Here is a 26,002-nt window from a genome sequence, read left to right as displayed (position 1 = left end):
AGCAAAACAAGCACAAATTTACAAACAATCACGTGGGGCTAACGTGAATGTGCTTGGAAAGAGCCACTAGTGTGCACACACAGAGCAAAACCGTCCAACATCTGGATGGAGAAATAAAATGCAAAAGTTCAGAAAAAAAAATTGCCCACTCAAGTTCTGCCTGATCTGTTGCCATTTCCAAGAATGATAGGAATAAGTCAGGGAGCTCAACTCATGGAAGGAGTCTGCAGAGGAGATGCAGAGGGCAGCAGAGCTGGGAGCTGCTTTGGGGGTACAATTACTGCCCCTTCTGAGAGCTAAGCTCGCTCCTGTGTGCACAGAACTAGTGTTTGGGTTTCCCTATAGCCGAGGAGGCTGAGCAAAGTGCACAGAGAAGTTTCTTGCAGAAGATAAAACTTCTCTCCTTCCCAGATGGGTTTTCTTTGAGTTAGCACAATGACATAAGCTAAAAGCAGCCAAGGTACTTGTGAGAAGGGGCTGGGAAGAGATCTACATTTGGCAGAGATCCAGCTACCATGGCGCACTGCTCTGCTACTTTAAGTCAGTAGAAGCAGCTCACTTCGGAAAGCCCCAAGGACTATAAAACAGCCAGCCAGGCTAGTTCTTCTGGATGCTCACAGGATCCATGAGACTGTCATCAGGTACCTCAGGATCTCCAAATTTTTGTATGGATTCAGTATCGCAGAGACAGGCTCATAAGCCAACTCTTACCTGAGCAATGGTTTGGCTGAGCATTTAGCTCAGACTGTAGAGAGAAGCCAGATTACTTTTAGGAACACAGAAATGCAAAAGAATGCACTTCATCAGCACAGATACTAATAAAGAGGCGATGAGCAGACAAGCAGCTCTCTCCCAAATAAACTAGTGCCAAATTCCTTGATTCTGGCTCTGTCTGCTGCCAAGAGCAGGTAACAGCCTAGCTGAGCATGTGAATTACAGTAATTCTGCATTCTCAAGCCAAAAGTCAACAGGAAAGTTAAATAATATAGGCTGACCATTCTGTTTTGCAAAGCAACCCTTCATGCTGTGGCACAAACCCACAGCTTTCTTGAATCCTGACCATGCAACAGGAATGCTGCCAGGTAGATGGCATTGGGCAGATAAACTCAGGGCTTTATCCTCAGCTTCTCACAGTCATCTAGAAGCTTCAGGCAGGTTTTCAGACCTTTCCTCTGTCCTAAAGGTGAAGGTGGATTGTGGTAATTACAGGCACTGTAGATGTGTGTAAACACGCCCATTTTAGATTGCCAAAGAATTCCATCAAGGGTCTTAGTAAATGCTCCAATATCCGATAATCCTAATCTGTATTCTACAGCAGTGATCTCTGCAGCTCTCAGTGCTCAACAGAATCTCAGACCCAAGCAGCCACATATGCAGGGCACGTCTGCAACTGCTGACACATTTGGAACCAGACCACTGTACAGTCTGAACATAAATCACTTGGGTTGAGCCTGAACTCAGCCACACCTAGAAAGAAACCCTGAAGAAGCTGCTGTAGCAGTGAAAAGCTTTTAACAGACCTCAAAGTCTGAGAAATTATCAACTGAAGGGAGGTAGTTTAAAGCTGCAAAGAGAGACAGGCTGCCTGAACTTGTGCTAGGGATTTACTCGTGACACTTGATCTATGTTTCCCTTTCCCACAGAGCAGCCCATGTTTCTTCAGCCAAAATGAATGACTTCCTCTGGTAATACTCTGTGTGCTGCCCTGACCACATGGCAATGCTCCCAGTGCAATGGAGATGTCTCAGGGCAGCTTGCTGAAGCACTGAGCACCACCGAGTCTGTGCACCTTGAAGATGCAGGCAGACCCAGTGCACGATGTTAACGCCCACAGCCTCAAATTCCTCTGATCCTGGGTGACTTCAGAGAGTGCCAGTTCTGCTGCTGACCCTGCACTGTTGAGGCAGAACAGTGGCCCAGGCCCTAGGGCTCTTTCCCTCTCTCTTTCATTCATTCTTTTGTGCAGACTATGTTCTCTCTTTCTGCCTCATAGTCTTAGTCTGTGAGAAGGGAATATAGCAAGAACAAAGCTTCATATATTTATCTGAACAAACAAAACAATGAATGCATGAAGATCAGGCTGGAGGACAAGGGAAAATTGCTGAACTTTAAGGGATTCCAACAGGTGCCAACCTACAGTGGAGAAAAATGCCACTGCCTCACAGTGCGTTGTGAGCAACTGCAGAGAGACTTTGCTTTGTGGGTGGTGGGCAGCCCCATAACCCCACCCCAGCTGGGTGCTCCCTTTGTCAGGCTGAGAAAATTTCTGAAGTTTATACTACTCCTGGATGCAAAGACACAACATACTATAAAAAGAAAATAACAGATTTTATGCTGAGCATTTAAGGATTACTAATCAATGTGCATTATTCACAGCTTGATAATGTAGCCTTGCAATAATAATGCAAGTTATAGCTGCAAGGGAGTCCTAGAACCTGGCAGACAGTGGCATCACCTGAACAGTGGCTCCTCTCTGCACACTGAACTGCCATCTCTGAGGCAGTTCTATCTGCAGCTATGACATTGCTAAAGTGTGGTAAAATAATGTTAATGGTGAAATAGAGTTTAGAACCCCCAAAATGGGAGGTTGAACAGAGCCCTTAAATGAAGATACATTCCAATAAATGAAAGTCTAGTAACGAAACCAAAAGGGCCATGAGGCCCTTGGCAAGAAGCTTTGAACCCTTTTTTATCCTTTCTTGAGGATAAAATGCTTGGAGTCATTAAATCAGAAGTTTGGGCTGCAGGAGGAGGCTTTGTACACTGACATGAGGCTTTGGGCCCCTCACACTGCGGTTTGAGGCTTCAAAAGACTCCTTTCCACAATACAGAGGCATTGAGCCTCACCTCAGGGTGCAAATTTTCTCTGTAGCCTTTTTTTGTTTTTTCCTTTCAAGGCTCAGAGCCTTGGCTGGAAGGCCCAGAGCCTCATTTCAGATCAGAAACATCCTTTCCAGTTCCAAAACCGAGTTTCAGGGCTCAAAACCTCCTTCCAGTGTCTGAAGCCTTATCTGAGAGCAAAGCTCAATCTGGATTTGGAGAGCTTGGAGGCTTCAGAGCACCACCAGCCTATTGCTGGCAGGGAGCCTGGGAAACAGAAAGGACCATGTTCCTGGGTAAGCCCTGCATGGCCGAGTTAGCTGAACAACAGCCAAACAACTGCAGGACTGCTGAGGCAGGACTGAGGGCTGCGGTATGCAGATGGGCACTCACCTTTGACCCAGGGAGAGCCAGGACAAAGCTGATGACTGCTTGACTTTTGGTGTGCCCAGCAAATGCCACAGGACTGCAGAGAGCATCCAGCAGAGGTGTGAGCTCTGGGAAAGCCCCAGGCTAGCTGGTGAGAAGACGTGCCTTCTGCTCAGAGCAAGATACGTCCATGCCTGCATGCAGCCCAGAGCCCAGAATGTTCTCCTGGTAGGGAGGAGTGTTACTGTGAAATAAGCCCAGGCAGCAGAGGTGGTGACGATGGCAGGAAAAATTCTGCATCTTCATTTCTTGCTCAGAGCACTGCTCAGGTGAAAACACCAGCAGAGCCGACAGTTTCAAAATGCTTTAGTCTGCATTGAAGTTTCAAAGCAAACCACAGACTTTTTACTATGCACACTTCTCACTTCTCTTTATGGTTTTCCCTCAACCTGGTGGCAACTAACTCTTCTCTTTGCATTTGTTTTAGTTCCTCTTCTCCCATAACACCAACTTGAAAAGCAATGATGCCCACCTATGCTAAGATAGCCAGTGAAGAACTGGGCTGAAGAGGGGAGCCCTGGCTGGATATACTCATTCAATGCCTCGAACAGCTGCTGCTGCCCTGCCATCCCCAGCTGCAGCAGCAGGCAGTGACACATGGCAGCCCCTGGCACCCTGCCTGCTGGTGCCACCCACCACTTCCATCGTGCCTGCCTCTCTGGCATTTTTGTGCCCACCACCACTGCTACTCAACATGCTACTCAACAAAATGGTTTGATCCTGGTGCTGCTCGCCCGTGCCAGCCTTGCAGGCTCTCTGAGACGCCCTGCCTGACCTTTGCACCCCTGCCTGGTAGATCCAATGCCAGCAGCGCCTGTGGTGGATGCAGCCCCTGCTCTGGGGACTGCTGAGGAAGACAGCCCCTGCTGTCTTCCTCAGCAGTCCCCAGCAACCCCGCACTGCCCCGCTTGCAGCTGTTGCCCCAACGGGACAGCTGCAGGATATGGGCCGGCAGCCCATTGTGGGCTCTCTGAGGGACAGGCAGAGAGCAGCCCTGGGAGAAGGCCAGGAGCTCAGAGTAGTGGGTAGTGAGAGTGTCCTTGTATTGATAGTCTGTGGATAGCTCAGGTTAGAGTAGATAGGTGAAAGCTGAAGAGTTTAAAAAGGATCCAGTTTTCCCGTTACTGGGACTGAGAGGGAGGAAGGGCTGGGAGTCTTGCTGCCTCCTGCTTTGGAGGAGGAGCATATATTGTGCATATAGTGCTTGCCTCGTTACGAAAATTACCTCTGCCTCATTGACTCATGTTCTTGGTGTAGCACCAGCCTGGGCCGTGGGCTCTGTCTTAGGGCTTACCTATTGGTGCTAGTATCTGCGTGGGGGTCCTGTGTATGGGATTGATGGGGCAAACAAGTTTTCTTCTCTGCTTTACAGGCATATGTCCCTCCCCAACTCTTCTATAATGGGAAGGTGGATTATTTTGACCTTCAGTGACTCAGAGGTCTTCCGTCTCATCTCAAGAAGACTCTGAAAGGTAAGCGCTCTCACTTCCAGCAGCTTTACCACAGGTCCTGACTGAAGTTCAACCAAGAGACGTCCCAGCGAGGGAGCTGTGGGTAATGAAATGTGATTAAATGTAAGGAGAGGAGACTTGAATTTTAATGAGATGCAAATTATTCTAGAGAAGGCAGCATCCCTCTGGGCTGGAGTATCCTTTAAGTTAACAGCTTACTCTTCATATCCCCAACTGGGATACTAATTTGTCTTCTGCTAATTGCAGGCTCTGTCCTGAGTGTTTAGTTAGAAATTTTTTTTTCTGAACTCCTGTTCTGATTTTTCTTGCTGTGCTTTTATTCTCTGCTCCAAGCTCATTATGGTGTGTGGTGGGGACAGCGGAGACGTGCTGAGCAGAGTCAGGTCTCAGTCCCTCTTTTTCTAAGAACTCTGACAGACGTCATCAATGGCCTCAAGCATTTCCAGAGTGTACAAAAGCAGCAATCTGTAGAAAGAAAAAAAATTAAAGAAACCTTAAGATCATTTCTTTCTAGACTCCAATCTCAAACTGCTCTTTCTTAAAAGCAACTCATACGTATCCTTGTATGCTTTCTTCAATCTCATTTACAGTGCAGTAGTAAAAGCCATCAGACTTTCTTTGGTCTTTGTTCTGTTCTTCCCCTGTTGCTCAGGGGTCACAGAGAAGATGGAAAGGGAGGAGAGAAAGATGTTAGTAAAAGCAGTTACCTCACTGAGTGATTAACCCTTTAGTTTCTTTGGCTATGGAATCTCCCAGATTTGCACAAGCTTCTAGGCCCAGTAGTCAAAATTACTTAAAATAAAACACCATCAACAGAAGTGGGGAGGACTCTCAAAGTAGGCTTTTAAAGGCCTGCCACACAGAATCAGAAACAGCAGGTTAGGGACTGTGATTCTCCTCCATCTCCAATCTGTTGCTAACCATTTATCTATTTAGAGATGATTTCACGTTTTGGCTCTTCCACAAGGTTTTACCATGGCAGGGTCTGGACTCTAAGCCTCAGTCTCTGGCTCAGAGACTAAAAACTGGGCCAAGCACTTGGGTCTCAGTCTGGCCCTTGTGTCTGGCTCCTCAGCCATGGGCTCTGGGAGTAGTTTCCAGGGCTGGTCCTCATTCCCCAGCCTGACTGCCTGCTCCCCATCCCCGGGGTCCGTTCCTGGGCCCTACGTCCAGTTTCTGGGTCTCAGCCCCCGAGCCTCTGTCCCGAATCCCAGGCTTTGGGCCCGGTGTCAGATCTTGGGCCCTGATCTCCGGGCCTGGTCCTGAGCCCTAGGCCTAGCCGAGGTTCCCGGTCCTCATTCTCGTTCCCCGGCCCTGGATCTGGCGACCTGGGCCTCCGTCTCCAAACCCAGTCGCTCTCCCAGTCGCCTTTGGCCCAGAGGCGCTCCGACCCCCTTCGCGGCCAGCCACACGCGCGTTAACACCCGGAAGTGAAAGTAAGCGCCACCCCCACCGCCGCTGCCTGGAAGAAGCCGGAAAGCCCACGCTCTCGCGAGATCGTCCCACCCAATCCGCTGCCGCGAGGTTTCTCTCCTTCCCGTATTCCTTCACTCGCAGCGCCACGCCGCGTCGCGGCCGCGAGGGGGCGCAGTTGGTTCTGGTCGCCCGGGTTATGACGTCACCGCGCCGGAAGCGCCGCGAGAGAGGAGCGGGGCTGCGGGAGGAGCGCTTTATTTGGCCGCCAGAGAGGGGCGGGCGGAAGTTTTGCGGCGTGCAGTCGCCTACGCAGCTGTACCTCGTAACTTGGCCAGCTTTAGCACCCTGGCGAGGTCGCAGGTGGCGCGCACGGCGTCGAAGGCGTTGGTCGCCAGCTCCTGCTTCTTGTCGTTGTTGCTGAGCTCCCGCCGCAGCGCCGCCCGCTCGTTGAAGCCGCGCTGCAGCAGCTCGCTGTGCTCCCGTAGCTTCGCTTCCAGCGCCCTGTCCAGCTCCCGCTGCGCGCTCGGCGCCTCCGCCTGCATCTTGGCCTCCAGGGCTTGCAAGTTCTGCGCGTAGCTGCTGCGCTCGTCTGCCAGCAGCGCCTCCAGCTGCCGTTCGCGCTCCGCCGTCGCCTTCCGCTGCTGCTCCAGGAGCTGCGCCTGCTGCTTCTGGTTAAAGAACGGAGTTTGGGGTCCCCGGGGCACGGAGGGATGGGGGAAAGCGACAGTGCACAGGGACGGGGAGGGATGGAGGGGCGTGGGGACAGAGTGCAGGGATGTGGAGATGGGGTGAGGGTTCCTCAGAGAGGAAAAAGGGACAATTTGAGGTGTCTCCTGGGCACACTGGGACACCCCAAGAGATGTGGATACTCTGTGGGATGTCCGCAGGGCATAAAGGGACTCCTCAAGAGATGGGGCCATCACGTCCCGGAAGGCATAGGATTCCCAAAGTACGTGGGGATGCCATGAACTGTCCCCAGCGGAACACTGGGAACACTGTCAGATGTCCCCCAGGAATAACACAAGGTGTCCCTTGTCCCTGGAGGACCCGGGAATGGGTGAGGGGGGAAGGAGAGAAGGGACGGCACTGGGATGCACCGCTCACCCTCCAGCTGCTTCTCAGCCTCGCTCAGTGCGTTGTCTGCCTTCAGCGCTGCCTCCGCCTCTGCCCGGTGCTCTGCCAAGAACTCATCCAGCACCTCCACGGCCTGTGCATCTCCACACGATTGAGGCACGGCCCCTGGCTCCTTGTCCTTAATCCCCTACCTAGAGCTGCCCTCACCTTGGGGCCCTTGCCCTCTGCTTGCCGGTAGGCCTCCAGCAGCCGCTGCTGCTCGGCCTCGTAGGCGTGGTAGCCACCGGGCTGTGCGTAGGCCCCACGGGCCAGGCTGATATCCAGTGCCCATGCCAGCTCAGCCAGCAGCGCCTTGCAGCACCGCCGTGATGCTGTATCATTCTCCTCCTGCAGGCGGCTGTATACTCTGTGCTGATCTGTTCCTGAAGGTCAGGGTGGGGCCAGGGTCATGGTGTTGATGGGGAGAGTGTCACAGGGACAGGGTTGTGGGGATGGGGAGGGTGCTGGTGGGACCACAGGTACAGAGGCAGTGTGGGGGGGAAGTGAGGATAAGGTCATGGGGATGGAGAGCATTTTGGGATTGGGGACAAGGTCATGAAGAGAAGGGCAGCCTTATAGGGCTGGGGACTGGGCAGTGTGGACAGGTTAGTGGAGATAGGGTGCCAGGGAATGGGAAGTGCTGTGACAATGGTGACAAAGTCATGGGAACAGGGACAGCCTTGTAGGGATAGGAGCAAGGCTGTGAGGACAGGGACAGTGCTGTGGCAGCAAGGGGGGGATGGCCATGCACCATGAGGCACCGCTGGTGCTCCTGGTCACGATCCCGGTAGTTGCGACACTGGACGACAACGAGTGCCTCACGTAGGTGCTCCCCATGCGAGGCCGAGAGCTGTGCAGGCTCCTCCAAAAAGGTGATTGCTCCAGTTGCTGCAGGGCACGGCAGAAACTCTAAGGATGCTGATCGTGAGTCAAGGAAGAAGAACGATAGAGTTAACAAATTGAAGGGCCCTGTCCCCAGCCAGGAGGGGGAAGGGGCAATAGAATATATTGGACTGAGTGGATTCGGTAGCGTGGCACATCAGAACCACAGAAATATGAGGCGCTGGTGGACACTGGCGTGCAGTGCACTCTAATGCCCTCGAGTCACGAAGGAACAGAATCAATTCATATTTCTGGGGTGACTGGAGGTTCCCAAAAATGTACTGTGTTGGAGGCTGAAATAAGCCTCACTGGTAAAGACTGGCAAAAACACCCAGTTGTGACTGGGCTGGGGGCTCCCTGTATACTTGGCATCAATTAGCTCAGAAGGGGGTATTTCAAGGATCCCAAGGGGTATCAATGGGCATTTGAAATAGCTGCTGTACACACAGACAAAGTTAAGCAGCTCTCTGTCTTGCCTGGCCTGTCAGAAAATCCGTCTGTTGTGGGGCTGCTACGAGTAAAGGAGCAGCAGGTACAGATTGCTACAAAAACAGTGCAGTATCGCAAGGCAGTACCGCAAGAAGGCAGCACTGCACCAACAGGATTTAATGCAGGGATAGCTGCTGAGGGACAGTCTACATCACATGTGCCACAGTTTGTTGAAAAGTTTGCCGGCCAGACCAGGCAGGAACGGTGCAAAAATGCTGCTGAGAACATTCATAGCTGAGCTAATCCTGGTGCCCACCTCCGTGTTCTTGTTCTCCTTCTGCAGCTCTGTGATCAGCTCTGTGATCAGCTCCTGCATGGCTTCGTGCTTGAAGCCCTCCTGCAGCGGTGCTTCATACTCCTGTGGGACAGGGAGCAGTGTTAGTAGCAGCGCACAACTCCACAGCACAGCCACAATGTGCTGTTGCCACCACACAACACCTCCATGGTACGCTCACAACACCATCGCAGTGCTCACCTTCTTGTGGTGCTCCAGCATATGCTGCTGCTCCTCCAGCCGTCCGCTGCTCCGGCCGACGCTTGTGCTCCTCCATGCTGCGCCACTGCTCCTCCAGCCGTGCCTCTGCCGCCTTCTGGGCTGCCTCTGCCTCGGCTGCTGCCGCCTCCCACTGCCGCTCCGCCAGCTCCAGCTGCACCTCAGTGGCCTTCAGCACCTGTGCCAGCCCCTCGTGCTCCCGTAGGAACACCTCCAGCTCCGCCTCCGCCTGACCGTACAACCATGAGGCACAGTTCCATCAGTGTAATAGGTATCATAAATCAGGAACGGTGTCTTAATAACCTTTAGATATTTCCTGTTATGGGTTTCTTCTTTCTTAAGCATGGCTTTTGTTAGTAGTGAGAAACTGGACAAAAGTAGAGAGCAGCGTAAGGAAAGCCTGGCATGAGATGAGACAGGTATGACAGCTTCAAGAAATATTGCCTTCCTGTATCCATCGAAACGTACAAAATGATCTTAATAACCACAGGTTGGTGATAAACCTCGTATGGAAAAATGGATTAGCAAATGTGTCGCATAGATTGTGAGTCTGGAGTACTTGGCGAATAGGGGAACAGGAGAGTAATTACCTGCCACGAGAGGAGAGTTATGTAAGGAGAAGTGGTTCGCTGATCAAGTGCGCGTTTTCTTCAGGGAATGTGCCCACTATTACAATAACAAACAAAAAATCTTTGCTGCTTCACCGAGACCTTTGCCTGATCGAAAATTATGGACTCTGAGCTTTTCTCGCACAAGGGAACATGGAGGAGGGTATGGGGGGAACATGGGAATATGGGGCATGGAGATCCTGTTCCCTCCTACCGCGCTCTCTTCTACGAGGAGCATGAACACTTCCTGGGGGCCGCAGTAGAAGCAAACATTTTGATTTCACTCACGATTTCCGTGTGGTATGGTATGGGAGGCAGGGATTGGTTCCGGCACTGAGGTTGGCTGCAGGGTGGTGTCTCAGGACCCCTCCTGATGTGGGCAGAGTCCCACAGGCAGCACGCGATCAGGGGTCGTTTGAGGCAATTTGGAGTGGTTTGGGGAATTTCTGAGGCAAATCAGGGGCATTTTAGGGGTATTTGGGGCAATTTAGAGGCAGTGAGAGAGAGATTGTGGGATTTTGGAGGCAGTTACGGGCAGTCAGGGAACCGGTAGCAGCATGCAGTCCTCAGAATGGCAAAGACAGGACCAGAGTCTATCTACAGAGCCCCCTTGGCACTGCATTCTGCTGTCAAGTGCAGTCCTACACTGCCATCAGAATCAGAGTCATGGTTGGTAAAGACCTCTAAGATCACAAAGTCCATGCTGGTGTCGAGACCAGAACCCAGCTCAGGCCATATGTCAAATACCGGAGCCAAAGTCAAAACGGGAAATGCAAGCTTCCTTACGTACAGCAGGATGCTGTAGATTATGGATACCAAACTGGGGATTGATCGAGGATCGTGGAATATGAAGCTGTGAAAGGAGAAGGAGAAATTTTGGATGGAACCCAGAATGCCAAACAGCCTTTATTCAACTGAGAGCAGCTCTGATGTCTACCCTTGTTCTAGGACTGCCCAGTCTGGAAAAGCCTTTTGAATCGTATGGGCCATGAAAGACGTCACTTTGCACTGGGAGAGTTAGCAGAACACATTGGATCCAGGAAGAGACCAGCGGGCCATTTCTCTAGACAATTGGACCAAGTATATTTAGGGTGGACGTCACGAGCAGTGGCAGCAGCCCGAATGCAGGAGGAAAGACAGGTCCCGGCACTCCTCACAGCCTGCATGACCCAAACACAGTGACATGCCCAAGATGACAGAAACACCCCCAGAACGGGGCTGCAGCTGCCAGCCTGGCCTCCACCCCGTTGCGTGTTGGAAACGTTGCAACCCGCCAGAGTCGGAGCCAGAACCCAGCTCAGCCTGAACCGGGCCGCAGGAAGGAAGGAGTGGGTTGGGTGCTGGAGGGAAGGGATCCCCGTGGTTGCAGCCCCTACAGCTGCCCACCTCGGGAAAGGCAGAGAAGAACAAAACTGACAGTGGCATGATGGAACTCTCAGTTTTATTGTGATGGTCTCTGAATACTTTGGATAGCAATTGGAGCTTGCACATGGCTGCTCCCACAACATCACTGGGGCTGGCTGTTGATGTTCTGGGCCCGACGTGGAACCCGGGAGCGGCTTCGCCCCTGGGCTGGCCCTCGCCGCCTGGACCGGCTCCTGCGGCGTCTTCGGGGCTGGCTGTGGGTGTCTGCAGCCCGATGTTCAAGAGGAGAGCGGCTCCGAGTCCGGGGTCGCCCTGGCTGCCTGGACCGGCTTCCGTCAGCTGCTGTGGAAACCCTCGAGGACCGTAGTGCTCCCCGTCTTGTGCATCTGTTGGTGCTGCTCTCAGCAGTTTGGGTTGGTGCCTGCCTGCTCCCACGACGTGTTCGGGGCTGGCTCGGAGAATCTGGGTCCCGGCGCTGCAATGGAGAGCGGCTTCGTGTCCGGGCCCGCTGCCCCTGTCTGCTCCGGAGGTTGTAGCTAACCGCAGGGGAGTGCCTTGAGGACTCTATTGTCCCCAGGCTGACGGAGTTTAGGGTACTGCTCTGGGCAATTGGGGCAGCATTATGGCTGCTCCCATGGTGTCCTTGGGGCTCATTAAAGCTATTTTCATCCCGGGGTAGACGTGGGCGGATTCTCCTCCGATCTGTCCTGAGCTGCCTGGACAGGCCGCTGCTCTCAGGCACGCGGGAACAGTTAGCTGGCCCCGCTGGTGCCTGGCTGGTGGTGCTGGAACTGCTCCTCTCTGGTGTTGCAGAGCCTTGGGATGTCTCCATTCCCTGCTGGCTGATGGTGCTGTAGCCAGCAAGATCAGAGTTGGTGCCGGAGGCTGTAAGGGGAGGCAGGAAGGTGAGCAGGATGGAATTTCAGCCTTGGGGTGGGACTGGCTCCCATTTGTCCAGGGCTAGAGGGATTTGAGCAAGGTCGCTCTGAGCAGCCGCTGCCAGGCCTCGCCTGGCCCCAGCCCAGCAGCACGCGGCCATTTGCCTCTTACCAGTGCCCTCTCCAGCACAGGCGTTGCACTCCCAGCTGGCTGTGCTCTGACTCAAGTTGGAACAGTGCCGATGAGTGCCTTGCGCAGCACAGGAGCTGCAGAGGAGCAGCTGCCAGGGCCTGGGGAAACCAAGGGGTTGCGGCCATGAGGACAAAGTGACCTGACCAGGGAGTGCCCGGCACAGCTCTGGTGCTCAGTCTGTGCTGCCCCAGGCTGTGGCGAGGCCGCAGCAGGATCCCACACAGAGCCCCAGGGGGCTGCTGAGGTAACTCACCCCTCTCCCTCTGCCTGCTCCCTGCCGTGTGGGTAACGGCAGTTGCTGGCATCGCATCTCCTGTGCCTCTCCAGTAGTGCTGCATAGGCATTACTGTCCTCCCATGTTGGTCTTCTGCCAGAGAAGGGAGGAAATGTGATGAGCACCCGGTGCCCCGGACTAAAACTCATCCATGGAACCCCTCCCCCGCCACCCTATCTCCAGTTCCAGCTTCCCAATGTTGATGGCTGTAAAGGGCCAGGCCTGCCGGGGCAGCCCCTGGGCAGGCACAGCTCTTGTGCCCTCACATCTCAAGAGCTGGCTGAAAGACACCAACCTGAATGGGATGCGGATCCCCATAAAAACCATGTCTTTAATAAACTTGACCCGGTCTCTGCAGAGGGGGCACTGGAAGCAATAAATCCCTGCGCGCAGAGCCTGTTCCTGCAGCAGAAACACAAGCACTGTGAATGTGAGCCAGGCCTGGTGCTGCTGAGAACCTGCGGTGCCCGCAGGGTGAGGAGAGGGCTCCTACCTGGATGCAGACCCGGTGGAACCAGGCGTGTTGGCAGGCTGGGCACACCATAGTGCTGTATGACCTGCCGTCACCCACGGGCTCCATGCAGATGATGCAGGTTGCGTCCTGCATTGGTGCTGCCTCCACTGCCTGATGTGGGCAGTGCTCGCAGCAGAAGGACCTGGAGGAAGATGGGAGGGATGGGCAAGGTGAGAGGAGCTGTGAGGAGGGCAGAGGAACAGGAAAGAGCCCCAGGCCTTGGCTCTGGCTCTGTCAGGCTGCTGGGAGGTGCCGCAGCGCGTTCCTCGCTTCTTTGGCTGGTGCTGACAGCAGGGGTTGGAGGCCCACAGGCGATGCCTGGCAGCCCTTACCTGAACTCTCCAAAGTACTGGGTGATGCATTCACCCTCCAAGGCACAGGGGAAATGGAAGCTGCGGTCACAGCCTGGATCTGCGCAGGTGATGCTGGCCCCCAGATTGCCGCAAACAAAGCAGAGCTGAAAAGAGCAGAGCAGCTCCCATCAGCTGCAGCTCCATGGCTCCAGGGCCTACGCAGCGGACCCCGCACCTCTGGGCAGGGCAGAGGATGCGGGCAGGGCTGGGTGGCACTCTGCAGAGCTGCCTGGTGAACAGGGCTTGTCTGCAAGAGCAGGAATTTCTCTTGGAGCTGGTTGAAAGGGCTGGGATTGCTTTCTTTGGACCAGGCTAAGCTCGCCATGCCTGTCCTGTCACAAAGCTCCCTGTTCTGGTCCGGTGCTCACCGTCTGCTCTGCCTGCCTCATTGTGCGTGCCAGATCTTCTGTGCAAAAACCTGTCTTTATCTTGCCTTCCACACGTTGATAAAGACCATCGGCAAATAGCTGCACAGGAGGAAAGAGCATGCTCTTGTTAGGGCAGAATGGAGGGAATCACTGGTTGGAGGAGGGTGTCAGGAACCGTGTGGGAACTCACCGCACAAAAAGTATGGAAGTAGAATCCACCGTTCTCTACTCTGTGCCCAAGGATGCTCGAATCCTCATCCACTCGGCCACACAGCACACATGCTGGAAAGGGGAGAATAACAGCAGTGAGCGCCTTGCGGGGCCAGGTGTCCCCAGGGGCTGCCTCAGGGGCTGCTCTGTGCCAGCTGTGCCAGCTGAGGGGCAGGGCCAGAGGCAGTGAAGGGGAAGGGACACTGCACTGCATGCCCAGCGGTGCCAGCAGGCAGCCACAGCCCAACTGCGGCCCCCCTGGCCAAGGAGCGGAGGGGCCCTGTGTGCGCCCCCGCCTTCCTTCTCTGCCACAGGCAGACCCCCAGCACCCCTCTGCCCGGCGGCGGGGAGCTGCATGCAGATCTCTCACCTGGCTCCCTCGAGCCGGCAGCCTCCTGTGTCTCCACGGACATTGTGTGTGTTGATGACAAGCACTCACAGAGTCTCTGTCCCAGCAGTTCTGGGCTCTGTCCTCCACGTGCCAACCTATGGGAGAAGCGGGACGAGGCTGAGTTCTCAGCTCAGGCCCTTTGAGCTGGGTACCCTCCTCCCTCGGCAGCTTCAGGCAGCCCCTTCCTCCCTGCTCACCTCACCAAGTCGCACTGAGCTCGGCCTGAGCCCCACAGCCTTAGCTCTGTCCCACACCCCGCGTGTCACAATGGCCGTTCCGTGCCACCCTCTGTGATGCCATCACACCTCAGAGGGGCTGAGGGCGCCCAGGCAGGAGGGCGGCGGCTCTTGCAGCCAGCGCAGGGTGAGGGGCCCGGTGCCAGACGCAGCCCCGCTGGAACCCGGTGTGTTGGTGCTGCTGAAGGCACTGGGTGACACGTCCACCCTCCTGGCCCCACCTGAATGCTACCGGGACTGTGGCTCCATCAGTGTCCCAATCAAGTGTTTGCGTGTTGCCATGACTTTTTGGTTGTTTCCTGCTCATTACCTCTCGTTACAATAAATGACTCGATTCACAGAATCACAGAATCCCTATGGTTGGCAAAGACCTCTAAGATCACCAAGTCCCACCCCCCAACCCCCACCTGCCCACGTCCCTCAGTGCCACATCCCCACGGTTCTGGAACTTCCACAGACGCTGACTCCCCCGGCTCGCCGGGCAGCTGTGCCAGTGCCCGACCGCTCTTTCAGCAAAGATGTTCTTCCTAAGATCCAACGGGGACCTCCCCTGGTGCAACTTGAGGCCGTTCCCCCTCGTCCCATCGCGGTTACCTGGGAGAAGAGGCCGACCCCCTCTTTACCTCACTACAACCTCCTTTCAGAGAGCTGTACGGAGAGGTGAGGCCTCCCCTGAGCTTCCTCTCGACTGAACATCTCCAGTTCTCTCTGCCGCTCCTCATGGGACTTTTGTTCCAGACCCCTTCCTGCCCCGTTGCTCTTCCGTGGACACACTGCAGGGCCTCCATGTCTTTCTTGCAGTGAGGGGCCTGCTACAGAATACAGCTCTTGAGGTGTGGCCTCACCAGTGCCGGCTATGGAGACACGATCACTTCCTTGCTCCTGCTGGCTGCACCGTTTCCGCTACAAGCCAAGATGCCCTTGGCCTTCTTGGGCATCTGGGCATGGTGCTGCAGTGCTGTGGTGGTGCCCAGGCTTGTTGTGACCAAAGAGCGGGAGCCAGCACTTGGTCTTCTCGGGCCTCATCCGGTTTTGCTCGGCCCATCCATGCAGCCATCCCAACCCCTGTGCAGGGCCCTCACGCAGATCAGCGCTTCTTCCCCACTACCCTCAGTCCGGACCCCTCTGGAGCATCATTCGCATCTTTTACTCATCATTAGTACTCCATGTTAGAAAGTCCCTATCATTAGCACGTGGGTATTGAAGTACTAGAAATTTAGGTAGGTCGCCTCCCTTATTTCCTTTGAAACTACTACAGATACGAATACTACAGCTACAGATACTACTACTGTTTAATAGATCAAATTCTCTGCTTCCAAACGCTATTTTTCAATGTAGTTCCAACCATTAGCTGTGCATTTTCATCAGCAGTGGTCGACAGTCTGCATGCCACGGTTGTAAAAGCCTGCACCAGCGGGAATAACCCACTGTCGCTGTCCCCACTGCTGAACCGCACAACCCAGTGCCTCACTGTGCTCACTGTTGGCAGAAAGGTTCAACCTCTACTGCCATCCCACCGACATCGCCCTCTGATGCCATGGGCCAGTTATCATGGTATAGGAGGAAACACCTTTGGAGCAGCCTTTGTAACATTGGGCACAAAAGCATGTGTCTATTTTAGACACTGGAGCAACTATTGAAAGGTTGCATACCTCTTTCAATATCACATATTGCTACAAACTTATGAAGAGAAGCACAGACATCATGAATAACCAAATGCTCACCATGTGTGTATCTAATTGAAAACTGCAGCAATCCGCTGCCGGAAGGGGAGGAAAGTGGGGGGGGATGGGGACGGGCGTTCCTTGTGACAAGTGAGACATGGACTCCATTGCTGGTGCAGAACAAAGACCTTTATTGTTGGTGCTTACAGCCTTTCACAGCCCCGTAACAACCCGTTGGTCACCTATACGAGCCACGCGCCTCCTGAGCGTTTACATCTGGCGCAAGTAGCTGCCCAGCTTGTTTATTCATTTGCAAGGTCTTTTGCATATAATGTCTTTGTTTGTCCCACATATTCCCCTTCTTTATTAGTTTGAACAACAATCTTTTGGTTGATCCCCTTATTAATAAAAAGAATATATACCAACAAACATGCAAAAAGTGAAAGACACATTAATACCACCCATCAAACCAAACCCATGAGATTTTGACACGTAGCTTTTGCCCTGTAAATCAGAAATTTTCTGAAGTAGTTGTTGCATTGCTTGATGCTGAGAGATTGGCTGCAGTATCCACAGTCCAGTTTCCTCCGTAGGCTTCGGTTGGGAGGATACCCAGAAGCAGCAGTAGGTGCTGATGGTACTGTCAACTAGGCCTTTATGACTCTGGCTGGAACCCATCACAGTCCAGCACCTGTGAAAACACAAGCATAACCTCTTCCCCTTTTGTTTGTTTGTTTGTTTGTTTGTTTGTTTGTTTTAGAGGGAAGTGTATGTATGTATTTATTTATTTTAAATCACTGGAGTTACATATCATATATATCATATATACTGCAGATCATATGCCAAACATTGTGTGGATCGGGGGGTTGCAAGTCTGGTTCCTTCCTCGGGCTCGCTAGTCTGGTGTCAAAAGGGTAAATTGATCTCCGGGGCCCCAAAAGGTCTTTAGCCAAAGGGTCAGAGCGCATAGCTGCATCCGACAGCTTCGCTCCCGCTTTGTCCCACGTTTCTGTGTCACAGATCATAGCTCCATCTACTCCTTCTACATTACGAGAGACCCACACCAAAAGTAGCCTTAAATCGAAGCTTTCCACTTTAGCGTGGTGCTCCTGCAAAATCGTTTCCATTGATGTGGAACATATTTCTTTAGAATTGTTTCAGAACGGCATTTGCTTAATTATGAACTAGGTAAGGGGTGTAGAGTGAACAAAGGCAATGACAGGCACTACAGGGAGGGATGTTGACGGGGGGGCTTCGAGTCCAGGCCCACCCTGGCTGCCTGGACCGGCTTCCATCAGCTGCTGTGGAATGCTCTGAGGACCCTGATGCGCCCGGTCTGGTGTAGCTGTGTGTGCAGCAGTTCGGATTGGTGCCTGCCTGCTCCCACGACATGTTCGGGGCTGACTCAGAGAATCTGGGGCCCAACGCTGCAATGGAGAGTGGCTTCGTGTCCAGGCCCGCTGCCCCTGTCTGCACCGGTGGCTGCAGCCAACTGCAGGGGAGTGCCTTGAGGACCATGATGTCCCCTGGCTGGCAGAGTTTAGGGTGCTGCTCTGGGCAATTGGGGCAGCATTATGGCTGCTCCCACGGTGTCCCTGGGGCTCATTAAATCTATTTTCATTCTGGGTGTATTCTCCTGCGGTCTGTCCTGCGCTGCCTGGACCGGCCACTGCTGTGAAACAACACAATTGACAACAAGTCTCCTGAATTTTCCGAGCTCTGTGGGATGCGGAGTATCAAAGAAGAAAGCACCAATAGCTTGTCAGTCTGTGATTTATGTCAGTCTGTGATTTGTTGGCTGTACCATCCCTCAGGGATACCGAAGCCTGGGGATGACCTCAGCTGCATATCAATAAAGATATTAAACATGATGGGCCCCAATCCCGACCCCTGGGGAATGGGAGAGGCGCTCAACTCCAATGATTTCTGATCAGGAAATGATCTCAGTGAAGCAGCAAAGTTTTTATTCATTATTGCAATAGTGGGTGGGCAACCCCCTTACGGCAAGGGAGACATTGGGTGCACGATCAGTTGAACACTTCTCATTATATACCTCTTTCTCCCATCGCAAGTTTTTACTTTACTGTTTCCTACTGGCTAAGTACTCCAGGTGTACAATCCATGCAACACAGTTAATAATTCATCTTTCCATATGAGATGTACCACCAACCTCATGTTTTCAGGATCGTTTTGTACATTTCCATGCATACAGCAGGGCAATATTTCTTGAAGCTATTAAGCCTGTTTCATCCTATGCCAAGCCTTCCTTACCCTGCTCTGTATTTTTCCTTCCCTTACTACTTAGAAGGGACATATTTAAGACTAAACCTATAATAAAATACCTAAACATTACTAAGCCCCAATTCCTGATTTATGAGACCTATTATGCTGTGCTAGCAAGCATAAATTTAATTCTGTATTTACATTTGTTTAGCAGTTTTTCCCTTGTAAATTTCATTTGCAAAAGCTCACACTGTTTGTGTTTGAATATGGTTGGTATTGCTCAAGCCCTCTGTGATAATTTTTTTACCCCGGTCCATGTCCTAGCCTCTGCTCTGTTCTGTTGCTCAGCATCTTTCTTGCAGCAGCTGTTTGGTAAGAAAGTTATACGTTCAGTAAAGGCCTTTACCCTGGTATTAGAAGTTTCTACTGCTGTCACAGACTTATCTCTAGATCTGTTTGTGTCCGTGACAGGGGAACAGCAAGCCCACCAGCCCGAAAAAAAAAAAAAAAAAAAAAAAAGGGTGGGGCGGGTGTGTCAACGGTTTACAGGCCCATTCGGACCGGTTCTGTGACTGACAGGGCAGGGGACCCACAGACTCATGCCCTGACAAAGGGGAAAGGGATAAAGGGGGAAGGGTAGGGAGATGGGCCTAAAAGCAAAACAGTGGCAACGAGCTAAGGGAGAACACTAGTTTACTAAATACAATATCGGAATGCAAGATAACACAATATAATACCATATAATTGGAGTTGAGGCTAATAAATCAAATAAAATGAGAGAGAGAGTGTCCAAAACCAAAGGCCTTACTCTAAAGCTGAAGGCAAGACAGCTAGGGGAGCACGCACTGTTGAGACGAGCAGCAAAAAAAGAGCAATCTTGTGACTTGCAAGCAGTTTTATCTTTCCCTCTGAATGGAAAACGGAAACACAAAGTCCTCTAGGGTACGTAGTTCTTCTCTTCTGAGAACCAGATGCCCGGAAATGCAGCAGTCCGTGGTACCGGAGCATTGTCTCTAGCTCCCAGTGCTTTACGTGCTGTTATGGTGTGGAACACTGATAACAAAAATCATAAAACCATGACAATGGCAAAAACACAATCTAACTCTCACAGGAACACAATTCGTGACAGGTCGCCGACCGGATTTAACTCCATTCACCACCACTCTGCACCCAGACCTTCAGCCCCTTCTTTACCCATCCAAGCCACGGGATGCCAGTTTCTCCAGGAGAATACAGCAGGAGACAGTGCCAAAGGCTTTGCTGAAGTGTAGGTAGACTACATCAACAGCTTTTGCCTCATCTACCACGCAGATCACTTGATCATAGAAAGAGATCAGGTTGATTGAGCAGGACCTGCCTTTCACAAACTCACACAGGCTAGGCCGGATGCCCCAGCTGTCCCAACAAATCAGCTTTATAAACAGGTAAATAGTGATAGACAAGGGGGAATGGTTTTAAACTAAAGGACGGAAGACTTAGGTAGGGAAGTTTTTCACTGACAAGGCGGTGAGGTGCTGGAACAGGCTGCCCAGAGAAGCTGCGGAAGCCCTTTCTCTGGAGGTATTCAAGGCCAGGTTGTATGGGGCCCTGGGGAGCCAGATCTAGTACTTGATCTAGCAGTTGGCAACTCTGCCTGCATCAAGGGATCTAGAACTTGGTGATCCTTGAGGTCCCTTCCAACCCAAGACATTCCGTGATTCGGTGATTCTATGATCTCACTCAGGATGATCTGCTACCTAACTGTGCCTGGCACCAAGGTAATACTGACAGGCCCGTAGTTCCCCAGATCCTTCGTACAACCCTTCTTCTGGATGGGAGTAACACTGGCAAGATTCCAGTCACCTGGGACCCCTCCAGTTGAGCAGAAAGGCTGATTGATGGTGGAGAACAGCTTGGCAATCACCACTTGCAGCTCCCTCAGCACCCTCGGGTGGATCCCATCTGGCCCCATGGACTTGTGACAGTCCAGACAAAGAAGTTGGTCTCTATGTGTTTCCACTGGAATTGTGGGGGCCTTATTCTGCTCTCCATCCCAGACTTCCAAGTCAGGGGATGGAGTACCCTGAGGATAATTGGTCTGACTTCTAAAGACAGATGTAAAGAAGACACTGAGAACCTCAACCTTTTCCTTATCCACAGTAGTCATGTTCCCCACCCCATCCGGTAAAGGATGAAGATTCTCCTTAGCCCTCCTCTTATTGTTAACATATTTGTAAAAAGGTTTTTTTTCCTTCTCTTTTCCTACAGTGGCCAGGTTGAGTTCATGTTGGGTTTTCGTCTTTCTAATTTTCTCCCTGCATAATCTTGACCACTTCTATGTGCTCCCCCTGAGTTGCCTGTCCCTTCTACAGGAAGTAAACTCTTTTCCTCTCCTGGAGCCTCAGCAACAGTTCCCTGTTCTTCTCTGCCGGCTCATTTTACAGCATAGGGCGACAGCCTGCTCCTGTGCCTCTAAGACTGTGGGAATACAAGAAAACCTGTTCAGAGCAGCAGCTTTGGAGCTAGATAAACAGCATGAGAACTGATGATACCTCTAGAAGAAAAAAGAACGTCTCATGGCTCTGACTGGATAAGCGCCTGCATGAATGGTTGAAGAGTGTTTTGTAGAATGCTCTGTCGACATGTAAAGGTGGATGGAAAAGTTGTAGGGCTGGATGGGAAAGCTAGAAAAAGAAAACTTGTGAAGGTATGTAAGTGATGTGAGAACTTGTAATAAACGATTTGGATCGTTCACATCTGAGTCCGTGCATCAGATGCTGCATAAGACTTCCTTCTTGAGGAGTGACCAGCCTTTGTGGACCCCCTTGCTCTTCAGGGCTGAGTCCCAAGGGACCCTCCCTACCAGTATCCTGAGTAATTCAAAGCCTGCCCTCCAGAAGACCTGAGCAGCAGTATCTCCAGCATATCAGGGAAGTTGAAGTCCCCCATGAGAACAAGGGCTGGCGATTGCACGATTTCTGCCAGCTGCTCGTAGAACACCTCACCTGTTCCTCCATTCTGATTAGGGGGTCTGTAGGACCCCCACCGGGATGGCAGCAGTGTTGGCCCTCCCCCTGATCCTTACCCACAGGGACTCAACCTGATCCTTCCCAGCCCCAAGCTCAACAACACTGAAACACTCTCTAACATAGAGAGCCATGCCACCACCCCTCCTTCCTTGCCTATCCCCTCCAAAGAGCTTATAGCCCTCCATTGTAGCAATACACGCGTGGGAGTGATGGCATAAGTCATAGTTTGCCAGCTGCACAATGGCTTCCAGCTCCTCCTGCTTCTAGCACATGCTGCGTGCGATGCCGCAGATGCACTTCAGCCGAGACGTTGCTGACACCCCCAACTCCTGCATTCTTCCTCTTCAATACCCAATTTAAAGCTCTCAAGCTAGCATAAAGTACTCTCAGCACTGGTGATGACATGCCTACAGTACTGTGTTCAGTTCTGGGCTCCTAACTACAAGAGAGACATGGAGGCCCTGCAGTGTGTCCACGGAAGAGCAACGGGGCAGGAAGGGGTCTGGAACAAAAGTCCCATGAGGAGCGGCAGAGAGAACTGGAGATGTTCAGTCGAGAGGAGGCTCAGGGGAGGCCTCACCTCTCCGTACAGCTCTCTGAAAGAGGTTGTAGTGAGGTAAAGAGGGGGTCGGCCTCTTCTCCCAGGTAACCGCGATGGGACGAGGGGGAACGGCCTCAAGTTGCACCAGGGGAGGTCCCCGTTGGATCTTAGGAAGAACATCTTTGCTGAAAGAGCGGTCGGGCACTGGCACAGCTGCCCGGCGAGCCGGGGGAGTCAGCGTCTGTGGAAGTTCCAGAACCGTGGGGATGTGGCACTGAGGGACGTGGGCAGGTGGGGGTTGGGGGGTGGGACTTGGTGATCTTAGAGGTCTTTGCCAACCATAGGGATTCTGTGATTCTGTGAATCGAGTCATTTATTGTAACGAGAGGTAATGAGCAGGAAACAACCAAAAAGTCATGGCAACACGCAAACACTTGATTGGGACACTGATGGAGCCACAGTCCCGGTAGCATTCAGGTGGGGCCAGGAGGGTGGACGTGTCACCCAGTGCCTTCAGCAGCACCAACACACCGGGTTCCAGCGGGGCTGCGTCTGGCACCGGGCCCCTCACCCTGCGCTGGCTGCAAGAGCCGCCGCCCTCCTGCCTGGGCGCCCTCAGCCCCTCTGAGGTGTGATGGCATCACAGAGGGTGGCACGGAACGGCCATTGTGACACGCGGGGTGTGGGACAGAGCTAAGGCTGTGGGGCTCAGGCCGAGCTCAGTGCGACTTGGTGAGGTGAGCAGGGAGGAAGGGGCTGCCTGAAGCTGCCGAGGGAGGAGGGTACCCAGCTCAAAGGGCCTGAGCTGAGAACTCAGCCTCGTCCCGCTTCTCCCATAGGTTGGCACGTGGAGGACAGAGCCCAGTACTGATGGGACAGAGACTCTGCAAGTGGTTGCCATCAACGCGCATGGTGTGCGCGGGGACACAGGAGGCCGCCGGCTCGAGGGAGCCAGGTGAGAGCAAAGTATCCCTGCACCTAGCTCCCCGCCGCCGGGCAGAGGGGTGCTGGGGGTCTGCCTGTGGCGGAGAGGGGAGGCAGGGCACACAGGGCTCCTCTGCTCCTTGGCCAGGGGGGCCGCAGTTGGGCTGTGGCTGCCTGCTGGCACCGCTGGGCCTGCAGTGTCCCTTCCCCTCCACAGCCTCTGGCCCTGCCCCTCAGTTGGCATGGTGAGAACGGAGCAGCCCCTGAGGCAGCCCCTGGGGACACCTGGCCCCGCAAGGCGCTCACTGCTGTTACTCTCCCCTTTCCAGCATGTGTGCTCTGTGGTCGTGTGGATGAGGATTCGAGCATCCTTGGGCACAGAGTAGAGAACGGTGGATTCTACTTCCATACTTTTTGTGCGGTGAGTTCCCACACGGTTCCTGACACCTTCCTCCAACCAGTGATTCCCTCCATTCTGCCCTAACAAGAGCATGCTCTTTCCTCTTGTACAGATATTTGCCAATGGTCTTTGTGAATGTGTGGAAGGTAACAGTGAGGCACGTTTTTGCACAGAAGACCTGATTCGCACAATGAGGCAGGCAGAGCAGACGGTGAGCACCAGACCAGAACAGGGAACTTGCTGCCAGGACAGGCATGGCGAGCTTAGCCTGGTCCAAAGAAAGCAATCCCAGCCCTTTCAACCAGCTCCAAGAGAAATTCCTGCTCTTGCAGACAAGCCCTGTTCACCAGGCAGCTCTGCAGAGTGCCACCCTGCCCTGCCCACATCCTCTGCCCTGCCCAGAGGTGCGGGGTCTGCTGCGTAGGCCCTGGAGCTGCAGCTGATGGGAGCTGCTCTGCTCTTTTCAGCTCTGCTTTGTTTGCGGCAATCTGGGGGCCAGCATCACCTGCGCAGATCCAGGCTGTGACCGCAGCTTCCATTTCCCCTGTGCCTTGGAGGGTGAATGCATCACCCAGTACTTTGGAGAGTTCAGGTAAGGGCTGCCAGGCATCACCTGTGGGCCTCCAACCCCTGCTGTCAGCACCAGCCAAAGAAGCGAGGAACGCGCTGCGGCACCTCCCAGCAGCCTGACAGAGCCAGAGCCAAGGCCTGGGGCTCTTTCCTGTTCCACTGCCCTCCTCACAGCACTTCTCACCTTGCCCATCCCTCCCATCTTCCCCCAGGTCCTTTTGCTGGGAGCACTGCCCACATCAGGCAGTGGAGGCAGCACCAATGCAGGACGCAACCTGCATCATCTGCATGGAACCCGTGGGTGACAGCAGGTCATACAGCACCATTGCGTGCCGAGCCTGCAAACAAGCCTGGTTCCACCGGGTCTGCATCCAGGTAGGAGCCCTCTCCTCACCCTGCGGGCACCGCAGGTGCTCAGCAGCAGCAGGCCTGGCTCACACTCACGTTTTTCATGTTTCTGCTGCAGGAACAGGCCTTGCACTCAGGGATTTATCGCTTCCAATGCCCCCTCTGCAGAGACTGGGTCGGGTTTATTCCAGATATGCTCCTCATGGGGATCCGCATCCCATTCAGGTTGGTGTCTTTCAGCCAGCTCTTGAGATGTGAGGGCACAAGAGCTGTGCCTGCCCAGGGGCTGCCCCGGCAGGCCTGGCCCTTTACAGCCATCAACATTGGGAAGCTGGAACTGGAGATAGGGTGGCGGGGGAGGGGTTCCATGGATGAGTTTTAGTCCGGGGCACCGGGTGCTCATCACATTCCTTCCCTTCTCTGGCTGAAGACCAACATGGGAGGACAGTAATGCCTATGCAGCACTACTGGAGAGGCACAGGAGATGCGATGCCAGCAACTGCCGTTACCCACACGGCAGGGAGCAGGCAGAGGGAGAGGGGTGAGTTACCTCAGCAGCCCCCTGGGGCTCTGTGTGGGATCCTGCTGTGGCCTCGCCACAGCCTGGGGCAGCACAGACTGAGCACCAGAGCTGTGCCGGGCACTCCCTGGTCAGGTCACTTTGTCCTCATGGCCGCAACCCCTTGGTTTCCCCAGGCCCTGGCAGCTGCTCCTCTGCAGCTCCTGTGCTGCGCAAGGCACTCATCGGCACTGTTCCAACTTGAGTCAGAGCACAGCCAGCTGGGAGTGCAACGCCTGTGCTGGAGAGGGCACCGGTAAGAGGCAAATGGCCGCGTGCTGCTGGGCTGGGGCCAGGCGAGGCCTGGCAGCGGCTGCTCAGAGCGACCTTGCTCAAATCCCTCTAGCCCTGGACAAATGGGAGCCAGTCCCACCCCAAGGCTGAAATTCCATCCTGCTCACCTTCCTGCCTCCCCTTACAGCCTCCGGCACCAACTCTGATCTTGCTGGCTACAGCACCATCAGCCAGCAGGGAATGGAGACATCCCAAGGCTCTGCAACACCAGAGAGGAGCAGTTCCAGCACCACCAGCCAGGCACCAGCGGGGCCAGCTAACTGTTCCCGCGTGCCTGAGAGCAGCGGCCTGTCCAGGCAGCTCAGGACAGATCGGAGGAGAATCCGCCCACGTCTACCCCGGGATGAAAATAGCTTTAATGAGCCCCAAGGACACCGTGGGAGCTGCCGTGCTGCAGCGCTGATTGCTGAGAGCAGCGCCCTAAACTCTACCAGCCAGGGGACATCAGAGTCCTCAAGGCACTCCCCTGCGGTTAGCTACAACCTCCGGAGCAGACAGGGGCAGCGAGCCCGGACACGAAGCCGCTCTCCGTTGCAGCGCCGGGACCCAGATTCTCCGAGCCAGCCCCGAACACGTCGTGGGAGCAGGCAGGCACCAACCCAAACTGCTGAGAGCAGCACCAACAGATGCACAAGACGGGGAGCACTACGGTCCTCGAGGGTTTCCACAGCAGCTGACGGAAGCCGGTCCAGGCAGCCAGGGCGACCCCAGACTCGGAGCCGCTCTCCTCTTGAACATCGGGCTGCAGACACCCACAGCCAGCCCCGAAGACGCCGCAGGAGCCGGTCCAGGCGGCGAGGGCCAGCCCAGGGGCGAAGCCGCTCCCGGGTTCCACGTCGGGCCCAGAACATCAACAGCCAGCCCCAGTGATGTTGTGGGAGCAGCCATGTGCAAGCTCCAATTGCTATCCAAAGTATTCAGAGACCATCACAATAAAACTGAGAGTTCCATCATGCCACTGTCAGTT

The 26,002-nt window shown here is 53.8% G+C and overlaps 4 protein-coding genes across 4 annotated transcripts; 1 reads left to right on the top strand and 3 right to left on the bottom strand.

Annotated features, from left to right (window-relative positions):
* Positions 1–4,234: 4,234 nt before the first annotated feature.
* On the top strand, positions 4,235–25,993 carry LOC146543363 (E3 ubiquitin-protein ligase PHF7-like). Its single transcript, XM_085236234.1, has 10 exons — positions 4,235–4,721; positions 22,780–22,895; positions 23,194–23,285; positions 23,377–23,475; positions 23,732–23,856; positions 24,047–24,209; positions 24,301–24,407; positions 24,613–24,723; positions 24,879–24,997; positions 25,163–25,993. The coding sequence occupies exons 2-10, from the start codon at positions 22,811–22,813 to the stop codon at positions 25,903–25,905; spliced, it is 1,644 nt and encodes a 547-aa protein (XP_085092360.1). The 5' UTR covers positions 4,235–4,721; positions 22,780–22,810; the 3' UTR covers positions 25,906–25,993.
* On the bottom strand, positions 11,142–12,009 carry LOC146543366 (uncharacterized; the record flags this gene model as incomplete). Its single annotated transcript, XM_085236085.1, has 1 exon — positions 11,142–12,009. A coding segment is annotated over one exon (780 nt), but the record flags the coding sequence as incomplete, so codon positions are not given.
* LOC146543365 (E3 ubiquitin-protein ligase PHF7-like) lies at positions 11,970–13,133 on the bottom strand. Its single transcript, XM_085236243.1, has 4 exons — positions 12,926–13,133; positions 12,728–12,834; positions 12,412–12,525; positions 11,970–12,256 (listed from the first exon to the last, which is right to left on the bottom strand). Exons 1-4 carry the CDS (start codon positions 13,037–13,039, stop codon positions 12,010–12,012), a joined length of 582 nt encoding a protein of 193 aa, XP_085092369.1. The 5' UTR covers positions 13,040–13,133; the 3' UTR covers positions 11,970–12,009.
* Positions 13,275–14,290, bottom strand: LOC146543364 (E3 ubiquitin-protein ligase PHF7-like). Its single transcript, XM_085236084.1, has 4 exons — positions 14,248–14,290; positions 13,858–13,949; positions 13,668–13,766; positions 13,275–13,403 (listed from the first exon to the last, which is right to left on the bottom strand). Exons 1-4 carry the CDS (start codon positions 14,288–14,290, stop codon positions 13,275–13,277), a joined length of 363 nt encoding a protein of 120 aa, XP_085092210.1.
* Positions 25,994–26,002: the final 9 nt, after the last annotated feature.

The sequence above is a fragment of the Meleagris gallopavo genome, chromosome 14, assembly GCF_905368555.1.
Source record: "Meleagris gallopavo chromosome 14, MGAL_WU_HG_1.1, whole genome shotgun sequence".
NCBI classification, from domain to species: Eukaryota; Metazoa; Chordata; class Aves; order Galliformes; family Phasianidae; genus Meleagris; species Meleagris gallopavo.
This window is presented reverse-complemented; position numbering and strand designations above follow the sequence as displayed.

Bases quoted from the DNA above. Each gene is read 5' to 3' on its own strand.
- LOC146543365 (XM_085236243.1), bottom strand. From the start codon at position 13,039: ATGCAGGACGCAACCTGCATCATCTGCATGGAGCCCGTGGGTGACGGC. The intron at 12,835-12,925 runs GTAGGAGCCCTC...TTTCTGCTGCAG, and splicing joins TCCACCGGGTCTGCATCCAG to GAACAGGCTCTGCGCGCAGG. The intron at 12,526-12,727 runs GTTGGTGTCTTT...CTTCTCTGGCAG, and splicing joins GGGATCCGCATCCCATTCAG to AAGACCAACATGGGAGGACA.
- LOC146543364 (XM_085236084.1), bottom strand. From the start codon at position 14,290: ATGTCCGTGGAGACACAGGAGGCTGCCGGCTCGAGGGAGCCAG. The intron at 13,950-14,247 runs GTGAGAGATCTG...TCCCCTTTCCAG, and splicing joins TGCCGGCTCGAGGGAGCCAG to CATGTGTGCTGTGTGGCCGA. The intron at 13,767-13,857 runs GTGAGTTCCCAC...CCTCCTGTGCAG, and splicing joins ACTTCCATACTTTTTGTGCG to CTATTTGCCGATGGTCTTTA.
- LOC146543363 (XM_085236234.1), top strand. From the start codon at position 22,811: ATGGGACAGAGACTCTGCAAGTGGTTGCCATCAACGCGCATGGTGTGC. The intron at 22,896-23,193 runs GTGAGAGCAAAG...TCCCCTTTCCAG, and splicing joins CGCCGGCTCGAGGGAGCCAG to CATGTGTGCTCTGTGGTCGT. The intron at 23,857-24,046 runs GTAAGGGCTGCC...ATCTTCCCCCAG, and splicing joins CAGTACTTTGGAGAGTTCAG to GTCCTTTTGCTGGGAGCACT.